At 38.9% G+C, this 20,192-nt stretch overlaps 1 protein-coding gene across 4 annotated transcripts; it reads left to right on the top strand.

Moving 5' to 3' along the window:
- Positions 1-791: 791 nt before the first annotated feature.
- LOC135484330 (uncharacterized) lies at positions 792-20,107 on the top strand. Of its 4 annotated transcripts, none has more exons than XM_064765689.1 (9): positions 792-905; positions 4,747-4,919; positions 8,867-9,217; positions 10,215-10,641; positions 11,726-11,782; positions 12,594-12,631; positions 13,564-13,673; positions 15,646-15,739; positions 16,578-20,107. In XM_064765689.1, the coding sequence occupies exons 2-9, from the start codon at positions 4,803-4,805 to the stop codon at positions 16,635-16,637; spliced, it is 1,254 nt and encodes a 417-aa protein (XP_064621759.1). In that variant the 5' UTR covers positions 792-905; positions 4,747-4,802; the 3' UTR covers positions 16,638-20,107. The 4 variants fall into 4 exon arrangements, with proteins under 4 accessions (XP_064621759.1, XP_064621762.1, XP_064621760.1 ...); XM_064765690.1 differs by lacking the exon at positions 792-905 and adding an exon at positions 3,304-3,681; XM_064765692.1 differs by lacking the exon at positions 11,726-11,782.
- The last annotated feature ends 85 nt before the right edge of the window (positions 20,108-20,192 follow it).

Below are 20,192 nucleotides of genomic sequence, written 5' to 3'. Positions count from 1 at the left end.
GAACACTGAATTCACCATGGTGAATCCCTGATCATATGCCACCTGATTATTTGTCTTGTCCCGACTAGATGTGACATGATCCAGGTTGTCTTTTCTCCAGGATTCTAGTTTTGTGTAGCTGTCCATCTGACTGAGGAGAGCAGGAGATCAAAGTCACCCTTAATAACATAAAGAGGCTACTCTGGACCAGACATTTAGGACAGTTATACCAGGTTCTGGTCAGTTTAAACGAATGACTAGTATTTATGTCACTTGTATCTTTATGTCTCCTATTAATTGCCGATAAAATATGTCGGCAGTTTAAGATGACATCAGCACTAAGCATGCTAAGTTTTTATGCCTGCCCACTCCAGGTACCTCCAGTGCTCCTCATGCCTAGTCTATATTTTGGTCGTGAACTGCCTTTAACAGGAGAGGTCGTTCCCCGGCGAACTCGTCGGCCCGGCCCTTCTGAAATCAGCAGAAAAACCTTAATTTTCTCCTGTATCGCCCAATGAATTATCTTCAAATTACAGGAAAGGTAGACTATATAATGGTATACCAACTAAACGAGTGCAACTGATATTCACATATAAGAAGAAATTAAACCAAAAAAACAAAAATGTATAACCCAGGCCGAGTTGTTTTTTTACCCAGGCCGAGTTGGTCCGGGCCGAGGCCGAGTTGGTAGGTCGAGATGGCCCTGCACCCGCTTCAAGGCTCTAGTTTCGGTACTTACCGAAGCGCGGCGCTAGAAGTCGAACGCGCTCTAAAAATGACTAGTCTTTTGTTGAGTAATCCTGAGGTCAGAGGTCATAAGTTCAAGCACTCGTCTGAGGCATGTTTCTTCTTTGACAGTTTTCTTGTGCGTTTTCTTCAGGATTTCTGCTATTTTCATACAGAAAAAAGGATTTCTATTACGCTAGGTAGGTGTATATGATAAATATCAATAAAATGATGTTATTTTTGTAAAGATTCATTCATGTTTCGCAGAGAAATCACACTTCAAACAGTTGGGTACCGCCTCCCAGGCGCAGGATATCTTTGCTTTGTGCGGTTTTCTCATCTGAATCATCGTGTACAAAATGTACAGGAGGAGTGTGTAACCGGATACATTGTTTCCTCTCGGTGTATTGTATGCTTGCTACCTGAAATCCGGTTTTGTGAAGTTTGCGTATGGACAGATGGAAGGAGTGTTTGTCTTAGACTAGGACTAAAGTGTTCAAGGGAGGATCAGTCATTATGAGCCAAGCAACTTTGCTTTGACGGTTTTAGTTTATTCTTCTCAATCGTTGTTGGAGAGCCGGACTACTCTGGCAGAGATCGAAGGTGACAGTTGACATTCTGTCTGATATACTTAACTGTCACTGAGAAGAAGCTTTTTAGCAGTTTGAATGGCGCCTGTTCAAAGGCCTAGGCCTACATATAGGCCAATGTGAAACGGACGCACCAAAACCGGCTCAATATCTATCGTCTACACGGTATCTCGATCCGTGTCTGACATGATCATGACCTGTAAGATTATTTTCGAGAATGAATGGTGTTGGTAATCATTTTTCAGACAGTGCCTACGTAGAGATACCAGTTTGATACCCTGGTTTGGATTCACTAAATCAGTGTTAATTGTTTTTTGCCTCCTCTAAAAATTAATTAATGGGGGAGGGGTAAAGCAGCAACTTTACGTAAAGTACATGAACACCAAAGGGTTAAGTGATAAAAAGGCTGTCTAAAAAATGTCATTGACAATGTAGAACATTTGAAGAGGTGACCATTGTGAAGCCTGCGGCGGTGGGAAATCAAACTTAGATGACTCAAAAGTGCTTGAAGAGGTCAATTTCAGTAGTTTGGACTCCACTTGTGTAGCCCAAGTGCCTCACTTTAATACTCATTGTATTCTGCACAGCTATGTCTTTGGTTTCATATCACACTGTTTTTTTAAGGATGTGACAAATGTACTTGCCGTTCAAATCAAACTAGAAAATTCATGAAAGTGGAAAATTGTTTTGCATGGTAACTCAACTTCTGTAGTGGTTTTGAAACTTTTTCATTGCATAAATATTGAGTACAATGGAGAGTAGAAGTAATCCAACGACTCGTCAGTAATGATCTTCATTCAAAGCCTTGAGCTAGTCTATACTTAATTGCCCATTGTTGGGAGTATTCGAGATTTGAAAAAAATAACTTTGGGTTCATTATGTGCATATTTATTCCAAGCACACTATTCTTTTTGCATTTTTGAAATGTTTGGAACAAGCTTTTAAAAAAAGTTTTTAAAAATCATTATTCAACATCAACATGGTTTTGAATACTACTTGTAAATACAGGACATATTGGTCATAATCCTAGAACATAGAATCACCTATGGGTGGACAGTGGTATGAGTGTACTAGAGCTTGATTCCGATAAGCCTAGGTAAGGTTGACTCATTTTCTAATCAATTGTTTACCTGGAGTTCAATGAAAGAATTTGAAGAAGGTCAAGTCCAATCTCTGTGTTCTCACTCTGTACCCAATGTTTGACTACCAATCGACCTTGTCAGTGCCCATAACTTCATATTTTCCACAAAAATGTAACAATTTATAATTCAGTTAATTTGAAATAAAGCCCAAGGCTTAATATAACTTCACATAGGAATTGGATCTCATCAAACCTTTCTTTGTGCCTGATCTTCTTGCAATGTCTGACAAATATCATTATCAGGACCTATTTTTAGGATTATCTTTGGATAAGTTCAGCAGGCCTTTCTCACTTGACTGCATCCACTGCAAATGTTCCTAGGCCCTAGGCCAATATCACACAAGTACTGATACAGTGAAGGTATTTGAATAGTGATATTTCTATTTGCACAAGAGGAGGACTGTTTGAACTACCCTTGAGAGGAGGAAATTAGATAAGTTTGCACCTGGTACTTCCCAAAGGAACAGACGAAAAATGTGAGTGGACAATTGATTGTCAACATTGACATGATTATCTAGCCCATATTAAAAGTTATAGGCCTAATCCTACGATATGCGGGCCTGTACCTTCTTTATTAGTTTTACTGAACCTTCATTTTCAAAATCATACAATGATGACCCATCATGACTGTCAAAAATGTTGATGACACATGTATGCATTGCCAGTACCTTGGAGTAATAAGCCAGTACTTTACCAAATTGATTGGATTCTATTATGCAACCCTGAGAAAGGGAATCAGTATAGTATACTGATTCATGTAGATGGTCTAATTGGTTGACTCATAGTCATAAATGTCTGATGCTTGTTTAACCCTGAAGGGATGGATGGTAATCCTGTAAGTCCCGCAGAACTGGTCTGGTACCAGTAATTCTATGGCTTATCACAGGGCTGTTCTGCTTGGAATTTGCTCAGGCTTGTGCTGCCAAGGATACCACAAGGCTGCTTCCTGGCCATAGACTGTTTACTTTTGAACTTGTGGAGTTGTTTGTGGCGTTGTTAAGGAATACCCGCTGGAGAATAACACCTTAAAGTGGAGGGCACTGCTGGCCTTTAAAAAACAAGGCAGTTTACTGAAGAAGATAACAATATTGTTTGTGGATGAGTCCAACCTAGTTATGCCCAGTTGCCCAGTCATTACAGACTCAGTAGGAACATCTGGCACACCTTCACGACTATTGTCAAGACTAAAATCAACACCAGTCTGTACACTACATTATCCTATCTGGATTCTCTGCATTCTGACAGGTAAACTCTACCGTGGTCTACATTTCATTTTTGCATGCTTTTCTTCACTTTCTTTTCAAAGCTTCCAGATTTCAGTGCACAGAGGGGTGCAATAACGAATATCTTGATAAATGTACACCCTGGCGAATGAATGTCGCATAAAGCTGCGATCTGATTTGCGCAGGAAAAGTAGTATTTTAATTTCGATACAATGCCTGTTAATATCTTGATTACTCGTTTATCGCATGATTTCCAATGTTTGGCATATTCCTCCATAGGCCTGTGACGCGTCTTGAGGAAATGCCATGTATTGTCTCAGGTGTTAGACGCGGCTCATCCGAATACTCGTTAGCGAGGGTGCATGTAGGACTTCCACAGTTTAAGTCACAGAATTCCTTTTCCTTCAGGCCTACTGTAGGCCAATGTTCCACAAGATGTAAGCCAAGTTCTAATAGCATAGCACAACATGCTGTATTGCTAATATGACTTATGACTTCAGAATGCTACTTTATGAGCTTAAATCCATGTCACCCAAATGTAGACTAGTCAATATAGATTAAGATAAAGTAGCACTTTAGCATGTTTAATATGTAGAGTACTTTGACAAATGGCATTCTTTAGACAATGTTTCCTCGATGACAATTCAGTCCCAGATGATCATCCTGCAAGACAATTCAGTACCAGACAATTATTGTCCAAGACAGGTCAGTCCAAGACAATCATCCTACAGGCTGTTCCCAGACGATTATCCTTCTTAAGTCCAGCACAATTGTCCTCCAAGACAATTCAGGCTCAGGCAATCATCCTCCAAGACATTTCAGACCCAGACAATCATCCTCCTGGATGATTTCATCCCAGACATTTATCCTCCACACCAATTCAGTCCTGGACACATATCCTCCAGAACTTTGTTCTAGGCAGTTTGTCCTGAGGCTGAGGATTGTTCCTCCTGTCTGAGTTTTAATAATTGAGCCTCAGATGATTTGTCAGAACTGAGGTTATGTTCAATCTGGTGACTCAGAATTCTAAGCAAATACAAGTGGTTTTTTTTGTTATAACAGTATTTTCCATTTTGTCTCTTTTCAGTTCAAGAAGCGAGTTGAGTTTCAGTGTAAAGACTATTTGAAGTAAATCTCATCGAAATGGGTAACAGATCCGGGAAAGCCACGATCAATTCTGGCGGCAGTGAGGTGGCAGTAAAGAGTAATAAGGCAAAGAAAGAGAATGGAGTATCAGCGGGCGGTGACGCACCAGCAAAGGTTTGTAATCAACTTTAAAAAACGTAAATAAGTCTGCTCATTTTTCTAAAGGACATCACAAAGCCCTATTGCGCAGTCCTGATGGAAGTGGCGGTTTGGCTTCAAAAGGTAAAAGAGCTTTTCAAAAATCGGCTTAATTGTCAGTTAAAAAAGTGTTTGCCAACAAATCAATTTTCATTTCGAATCGATCTAGATCTTGATCCCACCCATCAATATATCAGACAACTAAAACTTCAGATGATATAGTGGGTTTGATTCCGTTTCTTTGATATTGCAATACCATCTGATTTGTGTGCATGGTTTGTTTTGTAATATCAGAGATGATACTCCTTCAGTAAAACCCCTGTAAAAGGTGCCTTAACCTATTCATGCAGAGATGATACTCCTTCAGTAAAACCCCTGTAAAAGGTGCCTTAACCTATTCATGCAGAGTTGATACTCCTTCAGTAAAACCCCTGTAAATGGTGCTTTAACCCATTCATGCTCAATTCTCAGAAATTTTGAAATAAATGAAAAATTATCAATTTCATTTCTACCACCTGGTGCAGTTCATACAATGTTGCTAATGGTCTTCTCTTTGAGTAACTAATCTTCAGGTGTTTTTTGGCCAGAGTGGGTCACAAATGTCTGCGAGTATCTCAAATGTTTGTGATAAGGTTGACTATCAGTTATCAGTGAAATAACACCTTGTTCCAGGGGACAGTTAGCCACCCCTGCAACTGAAAAACCTTATTGTTTAGCACCCTAAGGGAGTTCAGGAATAATTTGAATGATATTTAGCTTTGATGAAGGAGGTTAATTGGCTGTTGCTGCATGTTATTTACACCACTATATAGTGTGGGTGGCTATGTGAAGTAAACTTTACTATGCTAACCAACCAGAGTCTTTGTTGCTAGGTGTGGTTTTGTTAGCGCTTCCCAACTATTCGCATCTGATGTATTTGATGATACGGGTATGTTTGTGGTAGTTTAGCATCACTTCTTCACTTGTGAGAAGTTGGGGTTTGAGCAGGTATGATAAGGAATTCAGCGTGATTTGACAAAATCGGGATAATTCATCATGGCCTCAACTGTTGAAGAATATAAACCCACAACTATGATAACACATTCTGAAGTTGTGGAGGAATCATCTTGGAGGTGTTGGTTCTGTTTCCGTAGAAAGGTGAGTATGATGGATGTAGTGAATCCCCTCATCATGTTGTCAATATTTGAGTTCTTTCTAACTGAATAATGGTATTGTGTTGGGTGGGGCAGGAAATTCATGTCTCCTCCTATTGCAAAAACATCTAGTACTTGAGGGAGTGAGAACATAGTGAGAAAGAGGTCGATCTGACATAGTCAGTGTATCATAGTCTGTTGTGACTTAATTCAACATGTTCAAAGTTAGTACTCACTTGATTTGAGCATTGACACTGAGATTCTTATGCTTTCAATAGTCTAGAGATGAATATTGATGGACATATCATATTTAATGCCCACACTTTGCCAACTGCTACCGATATCAATACAAACCCATTTTGTCCCGATCCTGTGCAAGGTGTGGCTTATGGAGATATGTGTTAGAAGTTATGGATAAGGGAGCATCTCAAAATAGGTTGGAGTTCAAAAAGACAAAGGTTTTTAGTCTCTCCTTGTCAGAACCCCCTCCCCCTCTCAAACAACTAAAAAAACAAAAAGCTGTTGCTTCACTTCTTAATTTATTCCTCTATTTCCATAAGTTTACTGAGAGTTTGCAAGCCACACCGCAAGAGTAACAGTCCAGACAAACAGAATCAGATCACCAGCTTAAAAAGACACCATTCAAAACTTTGTCACATCAATAAAAAATACATCCGTCAACCCTGAACATGAGGCGGCACTGAAAGTGAAAACTTAAAACAAGTGTGCAGTGGCTGTTAGAAACTGATGACCTCCCTCCAGATAAAAATCGTTTTCATCTTTCTAGGGTTCAACCTATGAGATGCTCCCTATTGCTGTGATTGACCCAAGCATTGATTTGTGTTAGTGGCCCGAGGTCCCAATGGAATCGCTCATTCTTCCTCGGCATTGTTATATCATCGCCTTGACAAAGACCAGCTGCTCCGGCTGTCTCTTCATGAATTATGAAAACGTTCATTAGTTACTCTGGCAAGCATCCTGAAGATTCTGTACCAATTGTATAACCTTTTAACATACTCATTGCTGTATGGTTTCTTGCAATTTGTGCTGTGCTGAGATGTGTTCTTTCATGTCTTTTGCAAATACTGAGACGTGGTCATTTAATATATTCTTTTGCCTTCAATGTCCCCTTCCCCAAGAATTAGTGCGAACAAATACGACCCACATACCTATTTCCTGTCCATGATATTATTAGGCTAGCGCTATTGTAAATTGTGATCTGTATGCCATGTAGGAGGAAACTGGATACCTCAGGAACATTGCTGTCACCCACTCTGTCGAATGAAGACATGCCCCAACTTGAAGTCAAACCTATTGACCACATACTGTGAACTGCGGTAATTAGGCTATCACCAATTGAAAATGAGTGAATTTGCAAAAGCTCAAATAAGGAGACACTGATTGTATGGTCTTCCAACTTCTCCACTCTGACAGCCAATGGCAGGACAAGACTGAGTGATAGATGCTAACTGAATAATTTTTTTCTTCAGGTTGATTGCATGATAGACAAGCTTTTTAGCTCACCTCTTAGCAGAGGTGAGCTTATCCCATACCGTGGCGTCCGTCGTCCGTCGTCGTCGTCGTCGTCGTCGTCGTCGTCGTCGTCGTCGTCGTCGTCGTCGTCGTCGTCGTCGTCGTCCGTCGTCCGTTAGCAGGGCACGTTTCGTAACTGTTAGAGCTATTGAGTTGAAACTTGGTACACATGTACCCTTATGTAATGACACCTTGGAGACTGAGTTTCGGTCCGATTCGTTTCATGGTTTGGCCACCAGGGGGCCAAACGTTAAAAGTGAAAATATGCAATATCTCCCTTAATAGTAGTCGGGAAATTTTGAAAAAAATATGGTAGGTACTTCTAGCAAAGGTGCATCATATATCCTCCGGGTTTTTGATTTGACCTCCTTTTCAAGGTCACAGAGGTCAAATGGTGTAAATTGGCTGTTAGGATGTAACGATGGCACGTTTCTAAACTGCAATGACTATCGATACCAAATTTGATACACATTTACCCCTTAGTCAGGTGATCTCAGGGACCGAAGTTTGGTCCAATATGATTCACCACTTGACCACCAGGGGGCAAAATCCAAAAACCTTAAAAATGTGATTATTCCTTAACTTCTTGCCCGATTGCCACCAATTTGATATCATGGGTACATCTAACCACCATACAGTATATGTCACACAGGTTTTTAATTTGACCTTCTTGTCAAGGTCACAGAGGTCAAATGGCGTAACTTCGCCGTCAGGCCGTAACTATGGCACGTTTCTTAACTGCAATGACTATTGATCACAAATTAAGTACACATGTACCCCTTGGTCAGGTGATCTCAGGTACCGAAGTTTGGTGCGATCTGATTTGCCGTTTGGCCTCCAGGGAGGGGGCCAAATCTTAAATTCTTCAAAATGCCATTATTCCTAATAATGACTTGCCCGATTGGCACCAATTTTATATCATAGGTACATCTAATTCTAACAACCATTCAATGTGTCACCCGGGTCTTCTTTGATTTGACCTACTTTTCAAGGTCACAGAGGTCGAATGTACTGTAAATTGGCCATTTTGGGGAAATTGTAATTGCTTGGACCTACATCAAACCTATGACACAATACCATGCTCTTTATCCATCTTTCCTCCACATGAGGTGAGCACAATGGCCCTGGCCATTTCATTAGTCTCCTTGCCTCGAACGCAGTGCCAGTCACAGTTTGAAAGTGTTTTCACCATACAGTTTATCCTGAATGTAATTTCAAACAAAGCCTTTACAAACGCACGTCTATTCTATTATTTAGGAAGTTCCAACTGTCAACGGTGATGCAAATGCTGAAGAGCAAAGTGCTGCTGCAGCTGACTCTGGAAAGAAAGAGGAAACACCATTAAACAATGGTGACGCCACACAGGAGGAGAAAACGACAGAAGGTGCTGAAACTAAAGAGGATACAAAATCAGAAGAGGTGAAAGAAGCCGAACCAGAACAGGTTCAAACGGAAGGATCTAAAACAGAGACTTTAGCTGAAACGGAAACTGCTGCCGAGGAGAGTAAAGAGGAATCGGCACAAGTGGAGGACACGCAAGAGCAACAAGTTGAGACGCCGCCTGTTGCTGCCGTAGAGGAGGTCCAAACAACAGAAGAAACAAAAGAGGTAAGTACAACACTTGGGTTGTCTGTAAAGTCGTGGACCCTTTTGCAAGGAGTGCAGCCTTTCTATAGTGTTATTGTCACCCATTATGATTATGTGTTTGCCATCCGTTTCATTAGGCCTTGTCAGATCTGGCCCACGAGGATAGTGTTCGATAGTCCCGAGGATATCCTATCTATCATTTATGTCCATCCGTAATACGGATGGACATCATGATCGCTGTGAATGTCAGATTACTTATTTTTAACATGGCTGACTCCCTTTTTTAGGCCGATGAAGTTGTGCACCTCAAACAGCTATCATGTGAGATGTATGTGTACAGCTAGCTGTTCCCTCCACAGAAATATGATTTACCATAATTTGCTGTCAGTATTAGTTGTTGATGTGTATCGCATTGCAGGTAGCTTCTTTATGCCAGTAAAGCTTTTGTTCAGTGTGGTAGCTGTTCTACCTGTCATGCCCACACAAAATTCGATAGGCTGAAGTAAAAAAACAGCTGTTGTTTGGATATGACAAGTAGGGTTACCTCATAAAAAATTAGTTATTGATAGCTCTTCTCACCCATTTAGGTAAGAAAGGTATCTGTCAGGCAAGTCTAAAGTGCAAGAAGTAGGGATTTGTGTTGTAAATCCTAATAAAAATGGCTATAATAATGCAAGATTTATTTCATGTATTCAGACCTTAGTCCAGTTTTTCATTCTGTTCTTGTCTCCATAAGAAAATATACATAGGTAATATATATTTGGATCTTCCTGGTTTATTATCCTTTGTGACGATCATACACTGCTGTTTGTAGGCATGACATGTTTATAGTCTGACTTCTAAACATATTTGATTCAGGAAGGGAACAGGTTTTTATCTCACTTGGGTGAGCATATACAATCATGTGTTGTCCATTATTGTCTGTGTTTGTATTGCTTGTTTCAGAAGAGCATTCTACTTAAATCCTGTGCAGTGCATGTTGATGTCCCAATTTGAGCTTCTTTAGTCGTTGTTTCAGGAACCAGAAACACCAGCTGAACCTGCCCCAGAAGAGCCCAAGGAAGAAGAGACGCCTGCAGAACCAGAGGCCCCCAAAGAGGTGGAGCCACAGGCTGAGCAAGAGGTGGAGCCACAGCAGGAACTGAAGGAGATTGCTGCTGAGATTGAGGAGCCCAAGGCTGAGCAAGAGCCACAGCAAGAACAGACGGAGACTGCTGCTGAGATTGAGGAACCCAAGGCCGAGCAAGAGGTTGAAGAACCTGCAGCTCCAACGGAAGAGCCACAGCAAGAACAGACGGAGACTGCTGCTGAGATTGAGGAACCCAAGGCTGAGCAAGAGGTTGAAGAACCTGCAGCTCCAACGGAAGAGCCACAGCAAGAACAGACTGAGACTGCTGCTGAGATTGAGGAACCCAAAGCTGAGGAAATACAGCAGACAACACCAGGTGAGGGGATGTACAGATATTTCCTTGGCTTAATTTTAGCGAACTTCTATCGATGCTCAAAGAGCCTCAAATATACTTTCCAAACTTCTGCAGTTGAATCACTCAGAAAAGCTTTGGTAACTGTTCATTACGGAGCTGGGATGTCATCATATATTTATACATATATAGAGAAGGCTAGCTGTTTTGACTTGGAATGGGTTTTATCGTATCAGTACACGATCATATCATATGGTCATCATGTTTCATCATTGACATTAAAAGAAATGCACTATGTTAAAGCTGTGCATTTCTTAATCAATATGATAAGCCAATGTGTTGTTATCATGGTGAGATATTGACACATTAACCCTTTGGGACATGCTGAATAACATGATAATCATCAAACTTATCAAATATTTATGACCCTGAGATGTGGTGTTATTATTGCTCATTCTGGTTAGCTAATTGAGTACCCATAGAAGTCACAAAGATTCAAATTGTGGTACTGAGCTTTGTGGACTTTCAAAATGTAAATTTTTCTGAAATTTTTGGAAATTGTAATGATGCAAAAGTGCACAAAAATTCATGAATTTATCAGTTTAGAATTTGTTCTAAGGGCAGACTGTATCTTAAATGTCTTACAATTTGCATATGCATGAAGGTTTGCTGAACCATATGATGTGTGACTTCCTACTCTCATTATCAACTTCCTACTTCATTGTTCCAACAGAACTTAATTAGGCCATATCATGGTGAAGTTGTTTCTGGTCTATTTGTTAGTGAAATGATATTCTGTGGTATTTGTTATTACTTCTAATTATGATTTGACATGATTTTGTTGGTGGTGTGCTCTTGCTGCATCCTGCGACATAGCCTTGGAGATTGAGATTGGAAACATGCTGCTGATGGTTAAAAATCGCAATCAGTTATGTTGTTATATTGCTAAGTCGTAGGTCCCAACAATAGAAGTCACTAGTTTGTGGAGCGCTATAGGCCAATGGAGTGTTTTGCGTTTAGTGTCACAATGTCATTCGATGGGAGGACATAACCATAAAAATGCTATAATCAGTTAGGTCTTGAACTGTTATCTTGCTACCTTTTTCAGCGCTGACAAAAAAGCGATCATTAATGTGGGGAGCTGCAAACCCATTCAGGAGGACAAGTAGGCAAATGTGTTCATTGGTTGTTGTGTCCTCATCACGTCAATGTCCAAGGCCTGTGGGTCTCCCACATGCAGTGTCACAAAATCCATCCCACTGTGGGTTGAAATGTTGTCTCAACACTAAATCACATTTCTAATTCTATACATGCCAAATTTGTAATCATCGAACAGGGAAGCACTACAAATTGTCAGGCAAATCGTTGTTGCTTTTTTCCTGTTTGGCACTGTGCTTCAGCGAAAAATGAAAGTGGTCTGAATTATTCTAATTCAAATAATTTGATTACATGCAATGTTGAAGACTGACATGTTAGCACCTACACTACTAATTTACTAAGTCTTGCTCCAAGAGCAGTTAAGAGGTGTAAAAGTTAAAGATTGGCTCTGGGTAATTATACTGTCAATTGAATACCAGCTCGTAGGAATATCTCTATCATCTTCCTTGTTCAGAGGGGATCGAACTTCCTTGCTCTGATCCCCCAAAATGTATTTCTTTTTGGTAAAATGATCCCCTGATATACCATTTCAGGCTATACCAGGAAACAAGACATTTACTCTGTTAGGCCTAAGCTTTTTGTGACGCCCTGTAAACATCAGTTAATAAGAGCTTCAGACCACACCCAATACAAACAACCTGCAGTGAAAATCATATGATTTGATCGTTGTAGTTGTATAATTATAACTCTTCTATTATTCTTAACATTACTGGAAAGTGGTTTGATTGTAGGGCAACCACGGGCAAAACATTTGGGGTGGCCATACTCAGTGGTGATTTCTTCACCTTTGTGACCTAACATTTGTTTTTATATTTCAGATTCACCATCAGTACAAACTGAGACTCCTGTTGAAGAGGTGGGTATATGCCATTTCAAAATTGGGATATTGGGGGGTTGAATCAAGGATGTCAAAATATCAATTCGGCATCATATCTTAAAACTGGTGTAATCTGTGACAGAATGTATAGAATAACGAAAGTACTACCAAGTGATAAAAGCACCAGCACCCAGAGACCAGCAGGCACATGATGTAATTGTTATTGTTTAGCAGAATTTTATTCTAAGAATCATGTTATGTTGCACAACATGACACATTTCGTGAGCTATTGAGGGCAAACATGGCATGTACAAAGACTTCCAGTCATGGTTATGGACATTTAACCTGTGATTGTCACTTGGCTGTTGAAAAAGATGTACATTATAACTTCATTTATGAATAACCCATCTTCCCTCATAACAATGCTGATTGTTTAAGTGCAAATTAGCCTTTTTCTTCAGTTGTTTCAAGGACTTGAACAAACTTTAAGTCCCAAAGGTTTTCTCTAAAGAGAGCTTTTTGTGCAATTCTAGTATTGATCCAGCTTTCTCATGTTCCAATGAGGAAGCAGACTTGTAATAGATCCCTGGAGATGGTGGTGCAAACCTGGTAACTTTTAAAGGCCATTGTGTATTAGGTAACAGCCACAACAAACCAACATGTAACAATCATGATGCCAATAGCAGGCCATACAAAGGGATCAGCATAACAGCTCCTCCTGGTGGATTCAATGGGCCATTTCCTCTTGACAATCTAGCAACCCTAGGTTTTCGGGCGTGTCTAATTGCCAGTTTTAAAATGTGTGTGGGTAGTTTTCCTTGCAACTGGATCCCACCTTTAAAGTATACTAATGGTAGGGAGGAGCAAGAAAAAGAATGACCTTTCTCATCTACTTCGAGATGGCCAAAATACCTGTAGACATACAAAATTTTCTCAATTGTTAGTATAACATGTTTGCTCTTCTTCTTCAGACCACTCCTGCTAAAGTGTCCGTAGACTTCAAATGGGAACACGGTGGCAAGAACGTTCTTGTAACGGGTACTTTTACAACCTGGACTGATCATGTGGAGCTGACTAATAGGTAAGATACTTGACATTTAAAGAGAATGTTTTAGAATTGAAATGTATGATAAAATTGTAAGGGGTATTCTAGATGCTTTTGAACAAGGTTCCTTGAAGTTGTATTAATGTAAACTAATTTGAAAAGGTTGGCACGACAGACATGGATACAAACTTGCAGTGCTTAGGGTGCTGCACACCAGGTACATGAAAGATTGTACAGAAGCACTTTGTATAATGATTAAGTACATATTCTGATGCATCCCAGAATCAACGTCTGTACAGTAACTGTGAAATATTTTTAAAAACATATCACTGGCAGTTATTTACACTATATGCCCCCATGATAAATGGTCACTTGATGTGAGGTCTGAAGGTGAGAAAACATGACTGCTCTAATTCCAGGCCACATGATACATGTGATCCACTGGTGACACATGTGAGAGGAAGTACAGTCCATTTTTCGAATAAAAAGTATTCATCCAGCAGGAAATACATGTAAATCTTAATCACGGTACCGATGTCAAATGATTGCGATGAGGACATGATCGCAATTGTGAATCAGTTCCTAAGATTGCCAAGAATCTGATCTTGGTCTTGGGTATTCAAGGCAGACTTTCTTACTTAAATTCTTCAGGGTGATGATGAAGATCTGTGACTGTTGGAGAAATAAGTTAAAAACGAGTAACAGTAATTTTGAAATTTGAGTAAATACCTAAGGGTTAAAAACAGTAGACATATCAATTAAAATTTAGTACAAAGTTGCCCATATTATAGTTTACAAGGTCATGTCTGTTCTCAATTAGTATATATCAGTGACATTGATAGTATCGGGTACTTGATAATAAGTGCAAAACTTATTGTTGTGTTGGAGCTGAAATGATATATTTGGGTAGTCTGTGACACTGGTAAACCTTAGACACGTCTGGATCGATAGCTAGACATTGACCGCTGGGGCAAATTGGTGTGTCACAAACAAAATACTCGACAATAAGCAGGAAAGGTGTCTCCGGACTTTGAATAGGTGTTTTAAAAAATGCCCTGCATGGGTGTTTTTCTGGTATTCTTTGTTATGACAAGTGGTGCCACCAATTGAAACAATGAGACACTACATTCCAGTACTTTACAAGGAAATTATTAAAAATTGAATTGAAGAAAAAGTAGGCTGAATTTAGTGACGATGTAATGTGTGCCTGTTTACACTGTCTCTCAACCAGTGTATACTTGTGTATACTTGTGTCTGCCTGCTTTAATTTGTCTCACCTTTGCCCTAATGGCAACAATGCCAGTCATGCAAACATTTCTTATACCCTCTTATGTCCTGTTTGTGTCTAAAAACTTGTGTATTTTTCAATTCTTACTAGTTTATGCTAAACACATTGGGTACGAAACTTCACGTGCTTTAATTTTATGTGAAAAAGTTTTGCTCCATTTTGAAAACTGCTGTATACTAAAGTACAGCAGAACAAATACACCAGTCTCTAATTAATAAGGTGATTTAGTTCTGTGAAATTCGATATTCTCCTCATAATAATTGCTGTAATTTTCTGTTGGTCAAATTATACCCTGAATGACAGAAATTATGCCCCATTGTTTTCAAGAATTCCCTGCTGAATTTCAGTCGTAATGTATCCAATAACGAGGTACCACAAGGGGATTTCAGTCATCACAAATAGCTAGTGGCTAATCGAATCCACTAGGGGTGCAGTCACTCATGTATACCTTTAAAAGGCTCATGAGGAAATCCGTTTTCAAACCAGAAAACCTACAAATGAGGTGAAACATCCACAGGGAAACCAATTACAACTTGCAAGATCGAATGCTTTAGTTGGCTCTGTGTGTATTGACAACAAGAATTGATAAAGTTTTCTTTACTTATTGATAATGATTACATGTATTTAAGTTCCGGTTTGTTGGCACCAGTTATCTAAAAGAGTTCTATTTCATCCAGACACTGTCACTTCCACATTTTGCAAGTTATCATATATTTTCAGTGATGGTGTCTTCAGCACGACCTGTGACTTGGAAGAGGGAGAGCATTATTACAAATTCATTGTCGATGATGAATGGAAAATCAGCTCAAGCCTGGTACGTATGGGGGTTGTTTGCTCCAATGCCGCAGAACTCCCAAGGATTAGGCCCAGGATACCCTTTCTAAAACAAAGTGTATTTGGAAAAATTTTGGTTTGGCAGGTCTGTTTTAGTCATTTGAATGCGTAATATGATAAAATATAGCCAGCCAATTCTGGAAAACCTGACTATGTTTCATTCTTCCTTGATTTATTCTGATCTGGTAACAAGAGCTCACTTTTAAACAACATCTTGGAATTGAAGCACTAGTTCGTGGATTTCCTGAGTATGCAAGGTCAATTTTTTAAAGATTGATCCCGGTAGTTGTAGTAAATTAGCCAACGACCATCCCATAAAGCCACTAGAACTACACTCTAGAAGAACTCGTATCCTCACTCGAATTGGGTTATACCATCGCGGATGTGACCTACATCTGACCCCTCCCTGGCCAGTCTCAGTGAATAAAATTCTATTAAATCAATTAGTAATTAGTCTATAACAATCCCTATCCTGACTAATAGTCACAATTATCTCATTCGTTGGGGTATGATCTCTATATTGCAAATTCATTTTGTCATGCAATCCTGAGGCATGCCGTAGAATTTTGTCCACCCAAGGGTGACAGAAAAATCATAAATTTGCCTACTGTGTTGCGGGTCAATTTTGGACACTGCAAGAATGTGTATTGCTGAATTAAACCAGAGTCTTTCTATACAAGATATTTGTATAGAAAGACTCTGATTAAACACTGCCCACAGTGTAATATGTTGGAAGACCACCAATTTTGTCCCTGGCTTCTGCCTATAGTCCCCCTTTATTATGCAAATTCTTAAAGTTGTTTACAATGTTTTTCCAGCCTTCTGCCACGAGGGAGGATGGCACTGACGCCAATGTCATCACCGTAAAGAACGAATGAAGAATTTCATTGCCAACATCATGATTTCCCTGGTGCCTTAGATCTATTCCATATTCTGGGAATACACAGTTCCCCTAGTTATGAACTGTGTAGTGTAAGACTGCATGTCAATGTAACTTTACCTGTGCTTTAGTATAGATGGATTGTACATCACTGTACTGGAGGAACAAGTCTAGTTATGCTGATATAGACATTGATATTGTGCATTGCAAGCATTGACTTCAGGAGGTGTTTTAAACAATAATCCGACCAGGGACGGTGTTGTACTTTTGTCGGTTAAAAAACGTCTGCAGAGATGATGAGTTCATCATGTTGTTACAGATTGGAAAAGGTGGAAACTCCCTGCATCTCAGTGCAATGAAATTAGCAGCCGCGTAAACATCACTCCCTGTACAGTCATTTTGACCCCCCAAAATTTCACATCTCTTTCTACGGAATATTAGTCATACTAAGCACAGGGACCTGGATGACGTTTGTGAATTTTTGTTGTAGGGTCTGTACTGGTATGTTCTTGAATATTCAGTCAGACTTGAATATCCATGTGGACGACAAACTAGCACTTTATTTACTCTTATGTGCATGCTTTTTCACATCTTAACGTGGGCTTTAGCTACATTGTAATCATGTACAAGTCCACCCTCAATATATTCATTCAGTTGGCATCAATGAATTCATGATGGATTCCTCCTGTTCTGCAATTGTAGTTATTGGGGAATAATCATTGTATTCTTTTTAGCAGTATTGCACAACTTAAAAATATACCACATTATGTTTATTTTAAAGGCCTATGCCGTTCGTTAAAATTTTGAATTTGTAATTGAATTTTAAAATGTCCAATTGCAAAAATACATTCTAAATATGAATTTCAACATTGCCATTGTGTAGACTCTATACAAATACTATGAATACCAACTTTAAACAAATTTTAATTCACAATAACTGCATTACAGCATTGTGTATTAGTGGGTTTCCATTTAATTGGACCACAAGTAATTACGAACGGCGTACTCCTTTAAGTATTGAAAGCAGTGATGCTGGTTGGGTTGGGTCGGGTGCCACCTGTGAATCTTTGTAGATTAACTCATTACACCCCAGGCGCATGTATCCTAGTAGATATCTCCAGTGTTATCAAAGACGATAAAACTCATATTGCCTGCAAAATTATAATGCGTAGTTGTACATGTATGAACCATAGTGCTCACTTTAAATTAAAACACGTGTATGGTAAGCAAAAATTGTAGCTGTTTAGAACATTGTGTTGTTGTTTTGTCTCATCTGAAATTCTTTCATTTTGCACTGACTGTACCTGAGATTGCTGTACCAATTGTACTAAAGATGTTCAGCAATCTTGGAGTTATGGTGTGAAAACATGAACTCATTTGTATCTTATGCAATTTGAATCCAGCTTTCTTTTGGTTTGTGTATCAGTAGTTTCTAGAATCTTGATGAATAGTGTTATCATACTTTGCTGTAATGCATGAAATCTCTGTTTAAACTTTGAAATATGATATATTTGTATCAGATGCAATATTTCAGTTTGTGAGTGACAGTTTTGGAAGAAGAAATAGATAAAATGGTAGGCTAAATCCCTGTATACTATACATGTATAACAAGCTCTTTTATCATACGATCAGGGAAGTTCCTAGTACATACAACTGATCTCAAATCTGACCAATTTGCTTTTGGTAAATTTGAATATTATTGAAGTATCAATTTAATTCTCTCACTTTGCATTTAGTATTCTATTTTTCTTTGGATATCTTATGAAATGTGAAAGTAAGGCTATTATCCTTTTGTATGTGCTAGTAGGGAGTGTGGCTGTTTTACAGTTGGTGGGTTAAGACTTGTTTTGGCAGTAGATGAGGTCATGATGTAGATAGCAATATGTGTCATATTGTGCGCTCAATTAGTATGATTTGGATTCATAGAAGACAAAATCATATTGTAATCTGATTTGTCAGTGTATACCAGATTTGATACAATGATGAGTTTTTTTCATATAAAATACACATTTTTTCATTGTTCTAGGATACTGTGAACCCTTATATCATTGCCAGCACAATATTTTTCACATTGTGTGTATTGAGGGTCAAGTTGCAAACAATAATGACAGAAAAATTATTGAACTGATGGTTTTGGAAAGTCTTTCGTTTCACGGGCGTGGAAGAGGGTCCGACTTGTGATCGTAATGTCGTAAGTTCATTGCCAGGCCAGTGTCACTCTTTACTTTCAACTGGCCAATAGTATCCTATCTTTTCCTTTGTATGTCTTTTAGGTAATAGCCAGTAGATAGCGAGATCTCAATCTCTGAGGTTGAGTTGAAAACAGGGTTTATATTTAAGCTTGACAAATCAGCTGATACTGTGATGATAGAAAATACGATGTGTGTCTTCCTTCTACACATTCAGGGATTTCCGAAAGCACAATTTAGGTGTGCAATGGACGACTGTTGAACAAGGTTAGGAATATTCCAATTTTATTATCCATTCAAATGAGTCCAATTCTACATCCCCGGCATGCTCATCAGTTAGTTACGATATATTTTGCTTTCGGAAATGGGTGAATGGTCCCTTCTTACTTCTTCTCTGTCGCTTTGACTTTGACTGATACTCAACTGCTCATTATTGTCAAATGTCTCACCAAATTCACTGATTTATGTGTCATCTTCAGAAGCATTTATCTGTGATGCTAAACTCCCTCATGAATAAGATGTCTTTGTTTTATTCGGATGCCTGTTGTAATACATTTGTACTTGGTAATTTTGAGTTTCAATCCTGATTGGTAATTTTGAGTTTCAATCCTGATTGTTTAAGAGTTCAAGGACATACTAGTATGTTTGCTAGCGAATTGAATGGAGAATGTTATTCAACATTGGTGACATTTCATCAAATTAAAAAAGGAATTGTACTCCTGGTTGTCATAAGCTTATGCCAAGTGTGCAATTCAGCATTCACATAACATGTACCCCTCCCTTCAAGCCCTTCCTCCATTATTTTTTTGTTGTAAAAAAAACCTCTTTTGTTGAAAGTTTTCGGTCTACCTGGAATATCATAAGCAAACACCTTTCAAAAACTGATCTTATGGTGCATTTCTGAAATGCAATTTTGTGTCTCAAATATTCGTAATATAAAGTTTAGTTGGTTAGTGTAAATATGGCGATTATCTCATCTATCACGACTGTTAGTAAAAACAGTGATATATAATGCCAGGGCTAGTATAGAGGTTAAACATTATCATTGATGAAATGCCACCCATATGGTATACATTGAAAAGAATAATGGGATGAGAGTCGACCCATCAGATTTGCAAAAACTTTCATTTTCAGTAACATGAAACTTTGCAAGAAAATCTGTCTTTGTGCAGGGTATGTCTGGCTTTATGTATTTCTGCTACTACATGTAGTATACAGGCATGATAGTCTTTTTTGTGTCAATGTAAAAATCACAATAAAACTGGTGATCTTCATGAAATTTGTGTTTGAGTGTTCATTCAGCTCAGTCTGATACTCTCTCAAAGGAAATCTTAAGTGTTGGAATTCCCTCTAAGTACAATTTA

Source organism: Lineus longissimus, chromosome 3 (genome assembly GCF_910592395.1).
Source record: "Lineus longissimus chromosome 3, tnLinLong1.2, whole genome shotgun sequence".
Lineage (NCBI taxonomy): Eukaryota > Metazoa > Nemertea > Pilidiophora > Heteronemertea > Lineidae > Lineus > Lineus longissimus.
This window is presented reverse-complemented; position numbering and strand designations above follow the sequence as displayed.

Excerpts from the sequence above, each read along its gene's own strand:
- LOC135484330 (XM_064765689.1), top strand. The coding sequence starts at position 4,803 with ATGGGTAACAGATCCGGGAAAGCCACGATCAATTCTGGCGGCAGTGAG. Across the intron at positions 11,783-12,593 it reads AAACCCATTCAGGAGGACAA|ATTCACCATCAGTACAAACT; the intron begins GTAGGCAAATGT and ends TTTATATTTCAG. Across the intron at positions 15,740-16,577 it reads GGAAAATCAGCTCAAGCCTG|CCTTCTGCCACGAGGGAGGA; the intron begins GTACGTATGGGG and ends ATGTTTTTCCAG.